This window comes from Montipora foliosa, chromosome 9 (genome assembly GCF_036669935.1).
Source record: "Montipora foliosa isolate CH-2021 chromosome 9, ASM3666993v2, whole genome shotgun sequence".
NCBI lineage: Eukaryota > Metazoa > Cnidaria > Anthozoa > Scleractinia > Acroporidae > Montipora > Montipora foliosa.
This window is the reverse complement of record NC_090877.1, coordinates 25,188,782-25,201,281: the sequence shown is the minus strand read 5'-3', so window position 1 is coordinate 25,201,281 and position 12,500 is coordinate 25,188,782. Positions and strand designations below refer to the sequence as shown.

At 38.1% G+C, this 12,500-nt stretch overlaps 2 protein-coding genes across 2 annotated transcripts in view; one reads left to right on the top strand and one right to left on the bottom strand.

Moving 5' to 3' along the window:
* Nucleotides 1-12,500, bottom strand: part of LOC137970827 (NLR family CARD domain-containing protein 3-like) — a 65,250-nt gene that overhangs the window by 45,570 nt on the left and 7,180 nt on the right. The window contains exons 3-4 of the mRNA XM_068817408.1: nucleotides 4,282-4,439; nucleotides 1-353 (exon numbers count right to left, since the gene is read on the bottom strand). The exon at nucleotides 1-353 is cut by the window's left edge and continues 307 nt beyond it. Coding sequence (XP_068673509.1) covers nucleotides 1-353; nucleotides 4,282-4,288 — 360 coding nt within the window. The 5' untranslated portion in view covers nucleotides 4,289-4,439. The remainder of the gene's footprint in view (nucleotides 354-4,281; nucleotides 4,440-12,500) is intronic.
* On the top strand, nucleotides 8,804-11,290 carry LOC137971605 (uncharacterized). Its single transcript, XM_068818404.1, has 2 exons — nucleotides 8,804-9,729; nucleotides 10,984-11,290. The coding sequence occupies exons 1-2, from the start codon at nucleotides 8,804-8,806 to the stop codon at nucleotides 11,288-11,290; spliced, it is 1,233 nt and encodes a 410-aa protein (XP_068674505.1).

The window sequence follows — 12,500 nt, the reverse complement described above, 5'->3', positions numbered from 1 at the left end:
CAAGACCCTGACAGCATTCTTTACTGTTGTTAATGATCCCCCTGGGACTGCAGCACCTTTTGAACATTTCATTAATCCAACTTTAAGCTTCTCTTGGTCACCAGTATTACCAGTGTATCCAAAATAGATCGGACCAACTTCTTTATTGTAACTTTTGAAAGGTTGGTCCAGAAATGAGAAACAACTCAGGAACTCACAATCCTCCACTGTCAGTAGCAAAATATCAATTGGCAGTTCAGCACATACCCAGGGTTTGCTAGCATTTGGAAGATCACTCAGTTTTGGGAGCTTGACACTGAGCTGTGGAGGTATGTCATTCAGCAAAGATGAACCAAGTTTCCTCTTCTTTCCAGCTAAAACAATAAAGAGAATTGCATTAATATTTGCTTGCCATTATTTGCTTGAATTTAACATGTTAAGTTCAACCAGGAAAAATCTGCAGGGGACAGCACTGACTTAGTGACTACTTGCTAAGAGTTTTGTCACAATAATTATTGTAATAAAAATTTAATTAATCACACACACATATACTAAAATTTACTCTTAGAAATGACAGTGATGAAAAAACTGTTTTATTTTTAGTCACAGCCAATCAGCGAAGTGAACGATGAAATTTCACTGTCTTGTGAAATCACGGTTTGCAGCATCTGATTGGATTAATGGTGTTTGTCACTAGTGTAAACTGAGGCCTTTGGAGGACAGTGGTGCATGATGATTAATTCAGCTTAACTAAAATAGCTTTAATGTTATTATGATTCCTTTTTTGTCCTTTTGCCGAAATTTTGAAAAGAAAATGTTGACACTCACATTTTTGAGCGAATACACTTATTTCATCGTGTACAAATTTTGAAAGAAGATGTTGAACTTTTAGAACATTGGAGTAACTTAATCATGTAATCTCTGTTGTCATTCTTGTTTGAAGGAAATCTCAGTACTTATAAAATAAACAAATGACTTAATCATGGTTGGTTCGCTTGTACCATTTTTATTCACTCAACATGACGAATCGCAAACTCACTTGTTTGCTATACTCACTCATTCCTTTGCAATTCCTCGCAACTCATGAATAAAAATTGTATGCAAAAGCCATGAAGTAATCTTTATAGATATACCATTACTTTATGACTTCTAGAATTAATTTGCACCATTTGTACCCAAAAATATGTCCTTTGGACATTTTGAAGTACTGTTAAATAAAGTAATTGGTTTACCGGTAATTGATTTTGTATTATAGTAACATGCTCATCTCTCACTTTTACCAAAAAGAAACATTTGAAGTGACTTCAGTTGCTTCAATTCCATTTGATTTCATTTGTTGTCAAATTGACAGTCAAGCAGAGCATCTGTGCTCAGCTTTAAAAATACAAGTCTTAAAGGGGCTATGTCACATTTTCTTGGGGTGCTTCCAGCAAATCTGGCAAATGGTGGTAAGTAATTCCTATCATCATGATAAAATAATATTATCATTCCAACACAAAGATCACTATTAAGTAAAAACCAGGCATTCATTTCAAGATTCTCTCAATGCAATCATTTTCAATCTTGCCCTTTTTTTCCATCCATGTATCTCTTTGGCTTTATTGCAATATTATTCTTTTTCTGTTGTTCTACATGTACAGTTGGTTGTGGTTATTGAGATGTCCCAATATAATAATTATTATCTTGTGCAGTTTCTAACTCAAGAAATAACCTAAAATTGCATGACATATAGTGTATCAAGTTTTTCTCTATAACATGAACCTTATTGTTATAAATATAGAGGTTTGGGCAATACAAGACACTTGTAGACTGCGTCACGCTACAGTAGTGACATTTGGTGCAAGTTAACAACCAATTTTTTACTGCAATTGCAACACCCATTGTACAAAACAGGGATCTTTCCACGAATGATAAAACAAGTTGATGCTTTTAGGTCAAACAGAGACCACCACGTTACAGACTTTAAAACATAGTTAAAAACCCATACAAACGTCTCTAATTTTGAGGCTGTGTGTGAACTTGGACAGATGGCCAATCTCAATGTTATCTTTCATGTGATGGTGTCAGTTTATCAAATGGTTCAAATTTGAAACTTGTCCCAGTTCCCTGTGCAATTTGGGAATGGCCTATAAGGACACACTGAATTTGTGTCAAACGCTTTCCATTCAGCAGGATTTTTGAAAATTTTAGACTGAAATTCTATTGAACAGGATGATTTTTTTTTGGCCAGAAAAGATTTTCAAAAATATCTCTAACATTTTCTTAGAAAGACGTGAAATGAAGTTTAATTAAATAGCAAACTAGTCCCTTTAACAGAAACTAAATGTACCTGTATTCTCAATTCGTCTTTGACAAAATGGTATAAAAATGCAGTAGACGAATCGAAACAATCAATAACCCTCATTTGCTTTGAATGTTGCCAACTGATGTTGAATAACAAGATTATTCTGTCTGAAAGAAATACTGACAACTGTTTGAGAGCTTGCGTGTACATGTATCTGAACAATAAAAATGGAGTCATTTAACTACATATGACTGTCAAAATATAAGGAAGGCAAGATTTACATGTACGCTATAATTGTGTTTTATTTTTTATCCATTTTCAGGAAAAAAAACCACTTTTGAATTGGGGTAAACATTAATTAACGGCAGTTGAATTAATATTCTTGCATGTTGGTATTTTTACTCTACAACTTGATTTTCCTTTCTCAAAATGTTCCTCTTTATCGTGAAAGGCCATGTCATTTCCTCATCAATTCCGCGGCAAATTAACTGCAGCAAAACCATACCTCAGGTATCCTGCGTGCAAAAAAGCTGTTTTTGTGCTGGTAGCTACTGTAGTAAAAGATTTTCTACAACTGTACATGTATTCTTGTACCACCTTGCTACTAGATCACATTATTAACCCTGTGCATAACAATTAAAATAAAGGATAATGACATGTATTTGGCCATGCTGCAAATACAATGTAAGTTTCATGTATCATCATGGTGTTTTTTCATCCCAAGGATTTTCATCAAAGGTTCAGCAAACATTGGTAAACTTTAATTGAAAACACCTGGTCCACTTTTTCTTCTAGTTTGAATTTGTCTTGTTTAGCCTTGTAGTCATCACTTGCCAGGTTGAGATTTAATGTTTCTGTTACCACTTTCGGGAGCTTAAGACACGACATTTTTGAGCCACAGACGGCAACCGGAAGTGAATTGTTCATTTCCCTTTTAACTTGTCTTCACACAACCACATACACCTGTGCTGGTATATTGCTAAGTATCTTTTCTCCATTAGACAGGCTTTCTGATAGGGTGCAACTAAAAAACAGAAATTGTGCAAAATTTTAAGGGCAGATTATGCGAGAAGGAAGGACTATTGTGCACAAAACTATGTAAATTGTGCACTTTTTTGCCTGAGCTATTTTAGGCTTGTTTTACTAGGGTTCAGTGTAAGAAAACAACTTTTGTGTTGCTCTTAAGACAATTTTCTGTTCATATCACAAATTTGCGGGAAGATGCAATCACATCTTCTGATTCAATGAAAGAGCGGGCGTTTTCATTACGATATTTGTAATAACTTGCCAATCTTTGGTCGATCTTCTGTTACTGACATAAACATTTCACTTTAATAACAATTGACATACAGTACATGTATATCAGCAATTCTGATTCGGCAAAAAAATAAAGTGTTTATACATGTTATTCAATGGTTTAACATATAATACACACTGTACATGTGGATATTTTGCAAGTTGCATGGTATTTTCCAAGCCCTGCAGGGGCAAGGAAAAATATTAGCACTGAGGAAAATAACGAGAGTATTATAAGAGATCTATTATTCCGCTACAAAAAGGTGTTATTTTGCTTCAATTTTATTTGTTACGAGTGTTTAAAAAAAGCATCATTTGTCCTTCAGAGCATGTGTGAATGATGTAAACAGCACAAAAAGTCAGCCAAATGTCCTTTACTTGATTGGATAAACGAAAGGACAAGTGACAAGCGATGACAAGCTAAATTCTAGGGCTTTGCACCGTGTTGAAGACAATTTTTTTTCATCGAAAAACGCCCATTCTGTCCATATGTAATTGCTCTGTTCTAAACTGGTCAAACGGGACACTACAGTGTATAGTTAACTGTCTCATATTTTACGCATTCTCTTGACCAAATATGGTAAAATGGCATCATAGTGGAATAATAATTTGGTTTATTTGTGAAATTTGTGCGATCAGATACAACCCCAATGGGATTAAAACAACTTGGTAAACTAGCAAGGACTAATAACCATCCATTTTACTAGCACTTTACACTGTACCTTCCATATTTCCCTAGTTTGCCTTTTATGTCATTATCAGCATGTTTCTATTGGACAGTTGTGAAAGGTTCTTCCACCTCTACTCTGCATTATCAAGTTGAGGTTCATGAAATCCATCCTGAGGAGATATGAATCCCACATCCTGCCACTGCATATGGCTAAATTGTGAGAAATAAAAATAAGTTGAATTTTGTGGACTCCAAAATGACTGCTGGAGAGTAAACAAGTAATGACTTTATAATAATTGTGTAAACACATGTCAAACATGTCAAGGATAACCAGCTGTAGGGATCCTAATAAAGTCTAAGACCTATAAAAGGGTATACATACATATATAACCTTATTTTCATTCGGATTTCAGAGTAGTATGGTATCATAACATCTCCAAAAAAAGGGTAAATAAGTAAAACAAATCTAATTCCTTATATACAATAGAGCGAGTTTCAATCGAGTGTCGTAAAACCAAAACCACAGTAATAACGTTGGCCAATCAAAAAGGAGGGAGACAATCCAGTAAACCAATCAAAACTTGAAGTAATGACACGTAGCAGATGCAAAGCGTGGGAAAATGTGCACGTGCGAGCTACAATTGGTTTTGGTTTCACTTCTGATTGTTTGAAAAAGTGGCATGAGAACTTTGAACCAATTACCGTTTGAAGTAATGCAAAACCAAAGCAATTCGCTAATTATGTTCTAAGGTAAAATCAATTACCACTTTTAAATGATAGAAGGTCCGAGTACACATATCTTGCTATATTACACTTAAAATGATTATTAATAATTTTACAACAAACATTCTTGAAGTTTAAAATACAAATCTTGTTGCTGAAGTCTTTGAAATTTTCGAGATACCTTATGGATTCATGTAAATTGTTCCATATTATTTTTTGCACCAGAATATACCTAAATGAAAAAAGACCATTACGCTGTAGTATTTTACTCGAGGCACATGTACCACATCTCAAGCTGGTATGAGCCACGGAGATCGTTTACAGACTATCTCAACCTAATCAACTTTCTCAGATATTCAGGTAGATTAATTAACCATGAATAATCTCAGTGAGAAGCAGATGATCCTGAAAACACATGTCATTCAAAGAGAATTGACCAATTTGCTCTAAAAGCTTTCATAAATAGAGGCCTGGTCATTGTACACTACTCTCAATGCCCATTTATTCACTAGTTAGAGTTTTTCTCTATCACTAGAGCGACAAAAATGCCACACAGAAGAACAGTACCTAAACGTTAGTTACTAGTTAGTTAGTTAGTTTGGTTTGGCTGTCACAAAGCGACAGATCCACATTTGAAGATATACTGTCAGTCCCCTTTGTGATCATGAGCTCTGTGATGGCTCATAAGTCCTATTGCTGATCCACAGACTTTTGGACATCTATCACAAGGATAGCATCCAGGAGATGATATTTGCTCCTTACGGCAGCAACGACGTTCTCTAGCGTTCTTCTATTCGGCACTCCTCAAACTCCTCAAACAAACAACAGCCTTGACCATTGCCCTCCACTTAGTTTTATCCCTGGCAACGGTTTCAAAGTCTGATATGCCGCATTTGGCCATTGAGTTCTTCAGTTCATCCTTAAAACGCTTCTTGGGAGTGCCGAGTGGGTGTGTGCCATCAGACAGTTTGCTGTACAATTGAGCATGTGGTAATCTCTCCTCACCCATCCGTACAACATCAAGTAGACCTCAATTCCGCGCATATGGCAGTGAGACAGCACTTTGGTGTTAGGTATGCGATCCTGCCAAGATATACCAGCAATCCCCCATAAACAGCACATATGGAAAGCATCCAGTTGTTTTACAAACCGTTGATACACTGTACATGTTTCAGCGCAATAAAGCAGTAGTTAAAACACCCGCTTGATAGACAGAAACTTTTATTGCTAGGGTGATCTCACGGGTGTTCCATAATCTTGAAGCAACATGCATGGCCAAAAGTCGAAGAAGCCTTTGCAATCCGTACAGTGATTTCAGAGTAGATGGAGCAAATTATATTGTTTGATAGTGCACCACCCAAGTAACAGAAGATGGTAACAGCTTTCAAATTATCCAACCCGATCGTAACTGGTTCTTTGTAGCAGGCACCCGGCTTAGGCTGTAAAAGCACTTCGGTTTTCTTTGTGGGCATCAAGAGGCCATACATGTACCTTGTGGTACCAATAGCCTTATGAAAGCAGTCAATAAGAACTTGAGCATCTACTCCGCTACATGCTATTAGTCTAAGAGCACAGTCCTCTGTGTAGCGCAGTTCTCTGACTCAGCATGTGATGAACTTTGGGGTTTGCTTTCAGTTGGTGGGGGTTAAATATGCCGCCATCGTATCACACATTCAAGCTGACACCTTTATCACAATCATGAAAGGCATCTTAGATTACAGCGGCGACGAAAATGATAAAAAGCAACGGAGCAAAGACACAACATTGCTTGACGCCATTGTCCACACTGAAAGGGGCAGTTTCTAGCCCATCCTATTTGTATTTTGTATTTTTTGCAATGTATTTTCCTCCATTTACTTCAAAATACATCAATTTATTATTCAACATGCCAAGCACAAGATGAACAGAGAAGGGCAAAATATACACGTAGGTTAACTAATAACACTCCCTTTAAATTATAAATTATATTTCTATATAGGATAATAGAGAGAAAATTTACAAGAGGAGAAATGAGAAAAAACACTCAAGCAGTACACATACATGTAAGATGTAAGAGTAAATATAGGAGTGATCAACACTGAGCAAGATAATGCCAATAGAGTGCCGTTTTAAATAATTGTCTCATTGGCTTTTCACGAACAGATCTAGGGATATCATTCCAATAATAACATCCAATAATTACTGGACAAAATTTCCTCATATTTATTCTAAAGGAACAAGGGCTTAGATGCTGAGAGGATGCACTTCTAGTGTCATAATTATGTTTCTCAGATACAAAGGACAGAGTAAAATTTGAGGGTTTTTTAGCTATAATGTGATCATGAATAAATTAGTAGACCGGTATTCAACTAACAAATAGCCCATTTCCGAAATGCTGCATTCCTCAGTTTCAAAGCGAGTCCTGGTGCACAACCATTCAAATGGAAATGAGTTGCGTATTCTTTAATGCAAATCAAACTCATTTCCCTTACAATAGTTGAGCAACGAGACTCACTTCGAAACTGAGACAAATGGCAACTCGGAAATGGCCCATTGTGATAATGGCGCTTCGTAGTTATTAACCACAGTACACAACTGTAGGTTAAGTATGAATAAACAAGTGCAAAATAAATACTTTTCAAGGATAGCGTAGTTACATGTTGTTTACGGTTACACTTTTACTGATTTTACTACTAATATAATCAATATGATTGTGCCAAGATAGGAAACAATCATTTAATCCTAGATATTTGATATTATAAGACTGCTTGAGATACTAATCTGCTAATTTGAGAGGAGGATATAAATTACAATTGATTTTTTAACATGGCTGGAAAACCAAGTATTTTGCCTTGCTTAGATTTAGGGTTAACTTATTTGAGCACAACCAGTCAAATAGCTGGCAATTCAGAATTGATTTGTTTAAATAGTATATCTAAATCCTTACCAGTCACAGTTAAGGACATATCATCAGCAAATAATCTTATAGAGAAGTAGTTAGTTGCATTAACAAGTTCATTTACGTAAAAAAGGAAAAGAAAAGGACCCCAAAATCAGAACCCTGAGGTACACCTGAGTTTATTAAAAGAAGATCAGATTCTTTTGCTTTCTTTTCCTTAAGGACGGTGCCTACTATTGTTATTGCGCATACGTTCTGCGCATTTCAAGATACTTGGATTTCCTATGGGTGGTGCTTATTAATACAGGGATATTTTTGCGCGGTTAAAAACTAAATGGAGAAAGTAGGTCTTAGTAAGTACTCTTGGTATCCACAGAGAAAATAGGGGGTAATCATGCATTTTTCTACCCCGATGGATCATCACCTTAACGTGGTGGGGTGGTTTGCGCGTCCCAATGCCCTCTAGAGCTACGTCGGCGGGAGCTTTGAGCTCCTGTAAGGGTTACCCTTGCCGAACAGGTCGAAGGGTAGGGAGCAGACGAAGAATGATCCACTGGTCCTCCAGGTTGGGGGTTGAGCTTGGGGCTGATAACCCCATCTTATAAAAACGTAATTATTACAGAAACCAGAAGCAGGAGCATTTTATTCGAAAACGGAAGGAACACCATGACCGCACCTCGCAGTAGATGCACGATGACGCTCGGGAATCAAACCCAAAAGGAAGCACCTGAGCCGACAGGGTCACTGGTGCACCCTAAAAACACTTTGAAGATAGGAAATTGGAATGTGCCCATGTTGTATAGAACAGGGAACCTTGCACAAGCAGCAAGGGAGATGAACAGGAGAGGAATATCCATTCAGTGAAACACACTGGACTGGTCAGGGTAAACTACAAATTGCAGAGGGAGAGACCATTATCTACTCTGGTAGGGAAGATGACATACATAGAGCAGGGGTAGGTACTTGTATATTGATGTCACAAGATGCAGCTGGGGCTCTCATAGAATGGATACTGGTCAGTGAGAGGATAATTCAAGCTCGTTTTCACTCAAGGCACATCAAACTAACGGTAATACATGTCTATGCCCCAACCGAGGATGCAGATGAAGAGACCAAAGATGAGTTCTATGTAAGGCTACAGGAGGTGCTGGATAAGAGAAACAAGCACGATATGCTGGTTATCACCGGAGACGTGAATGCAAAGGTGGGAGAGGAAAACACCAACTATGAACAAGTGATGGGGAAGCACGGGCTAGGAGTACGAAATCGCAACGGTGAAAAGCTTTGCGATATGTGCGACATGAACGAAGTAGTCACAACAGGAACATTGTTTCCTCATAAAATTATCCACAAAGCGACATGGATTTCACCGGATGGACAGACCAGGAATCAGATCGATCATGTATTGATTAATAAACGGTTCAGGAACTCGGTAGAAGATACAAGGGTTTACAGGTCTGCAGACTTGGGTAGTGATCACTATCTTGTTTGTACAACTATCAGACTTAAGCTCAAGAGACCCCCAAGGCAAAAAAAAACAGGTCGGGTCAAATACGACACATCAAAGCTGGGAAACGAAGATACCCTGAAAGAATTCAAGGTTACCGTAAGGAATAGGTACCAGGTCTTACAACAAGAAGGCGGAGATTTAGAAGAAGATCAACACGAGGTGGAGAAAGATTTTGAGGTCACGAGGAAAGCGTATACCGAAGTAGCGGATACTGTTTTAGGTAAACCGAGGAAGAAGAAGAAACCTTGGATAAGCGGAGAGTCATGGCAGCCAGTAGATCAACGGGATGCCAACAACAAGAAGATTTTAAGCACTCAATCAGAAAGGGTGAAGAATCAACTAAGAGCAAAATATGCTGAGAAGAACAAGGAGGTGAAAAGGAGCATCAAGTCTGATAAAAAGAAGCGGCTGAACAACATCCAGATTCAAATTTGGGGGTCCTCTGGACCCCTTTTTGAAAAATTTGGGGGTCCATTGCAAAATTTTGGGGGTCCAGCTAATTAATATTCAAGAATTAATATGCGATCTATTGCCTCTTAGTTGCTGCTGCAGTACCCTTTCAGATTTCTAATTGCAAAAAAATAAAGTCTCATCCCTCCCAACGAATATGTACTTAAAATGATTAATTTCTTTGAAACCGTTGTGCCTGTTGATTCATCGATCAAAGTGTATGGGCTGTCAAAGCTCCATCGATCACATCTGAAAACGTCTCGAGGAATCGAATCCGTATATGCTGTAGGAACTGTTGGCTCCAGTTGATAAATGATCTAGATCTCCACAGCAAAAAAAAAAACAGAACTGAATCTCAATTTTCCGTAAAAGAGCATCATTTATTTTAACTACACTTGGGGTGTAATTTAGGAACAAAAGAGTAAACAAATGTAAGCGATCAATACACAGTTCATCGTCGGCATGTGCGGCCGTGACTTCGCCATGGCCAATGTTAATAACCAAACGATTAAATCCATTCAATTTTTATGTTTAGCACGTTAATTTTAACACTAACTCCGAACAAAAGTTAGATAATTTGCAAAAACAGACAAGTTACGTGCAAAACAAGAACCGAGATGATGACAAATGGGCGCCTGGAATTAATATCAACAGGATCGCACAAAACAAAAATTTAACATACTTTGCCTTTGGATTCTCTGTCATTCAATTACGATAAGCGAACTAATGCTTGAAATTCACTTGGAAAGCATGCAACAAACTGAACTTCGACTGAAATGTTTTATTATCACTGGCGGCAGATCAGATCAAAGTGTCAAAGTGTCGCCGATTGTCTCACGTAAAAAACAGCTCAGATCATGTCACGCAACACGTGCGAATTAAAAACTGAACTTATGAAGCTGGACATAATGGTTGACAAAATGAAATTATTCGAGTACAAAAATCCGAAAATAACAGCTTACCTTGAAATTTCAGGAACTTGATCATTTCTCCGATTTGAAAATGGGAATGTTCAATTCCTTGTGAAATACGGCGTTCACATGTTTTTCCTGGTGTTCGTAATTTGCATAAACATTCGATTTTTTTCTGCGTCCAAGTGGACCCTTTGTTCGATATTCTATGCGTCTAAAAGGAAAACGAGTGCGTTCCAGGACGCAATGACGCACTCTGGATACATCTCTGAACATCGCTAGCCAAGCTGAAGAGGCTGCACGAAGCCAACACATGAAAACACTATACTTGCTAACAAAGAGACTTAGCAAAGGCAGCCAGAGTGGCCAAAGCACTTCGGTGATGGACAAGCACGGAAACCTCCTTGCCAACAAAAAAGATATACAAGACCGATGGACAGAACACTTCAAAGAGGTACTGAACAGAGAACCACCACAAAATCCAATAACCATCATGGATGATGAAGAAGAAGAGATCGATTTCCAGGATGCAATAGAGGAGATTGCAGACACTGAGCCAACACTAGGCGAAGTAAAGGAGGCAGTTTGAAAATTGAAAAGTGGGAAAGCACCCGGCATTGATAACATCACCGCCGAGCTATTGAAGACGGACATAGAATTCTCAACAATAAAGATACACGAGCTGTTGTCGAAGATATGGAAGTTCGAGGTTATTCCAGAGGCTTGGAGGAAAGGGTTGATAATCAAATTGCCAAAGAGGGGTAACCTAAAGGACTGTAAGAACTCAAAAGGCATAACTCTATTGTCCATAGTTGGAAAAATTCTAGGTTGTATTGTTATTGACAGAGAGAGAAGTGGAGCAGACAAAAGACTCAGGAAGGAGCAAGCTGGTTATAGGCAAGGGAGAGGAACAAAAGAGCAAGTCTTCATTCTGAGGAATATCATAGAGCAAGCAAACGAGTGGCAAGCAACTATATAATTATGTGAACTTTATAGACTTTGAGAAAGCTTTCGACTCGGTACACCGGGACAGCCTATGGATTATCATGCAGAAGTACGGCATCGCCGAGAAGATCATAAGGATAATACAGCTGTTTTATGCGGATTTCCAATGTGCTGTAGAGAACCAAGGAGAGAGAGGTGAATGGTTCAATATTAAGACCTGTGTAAAACAAGGCTGCAACACGTCTGGATTCCTCTTTCTTATAGTGATGGACTGGATAATAAGAAGAACTGTTGGCAAGGGGAAGAACGGCATAAGATGGAGACTAAAAACAAAGATGGATGACCTAGATTTTGCAGATGACGTAGCATTACTATCCTCATCAAGAAATCAAATGCAAGAGAAAACCTCAAGAATGGACAGGGAAGCCAAAAGGGTCGGCCTAAAAATAAACCTTGACAAGACCAACGTCATACGAATCAATGCGAAGAATCAAGCACCTATCAGCATAGTGGGTAAAAACATCAAAGAAGTAGAGGAGTTTACCTATCTTGGCGCCAAAGTCAATAAAGAAGGAGGTGGGATGGAGGACTTACAGAACAGACTTTCAAAGGCAAGAGGGACATATATTAGGCTAATTAAGATCTGGAACTCCAAGAGCATCTCAAAGAGAACGAAGATGAAACTGTACAAGACCCTCGTCTTGCCTGTATTGATGTATGGATGTGAGACCTGGAAAATGACCAAGAGCGATGAACACGTTCTCAATGTGTTTCGAAACAAATGCCTCCGGAAGATTCACAACATATGTTGGCAAGATCACATCACCACCAAAGAGTTACTAGCCAGAGCGGAA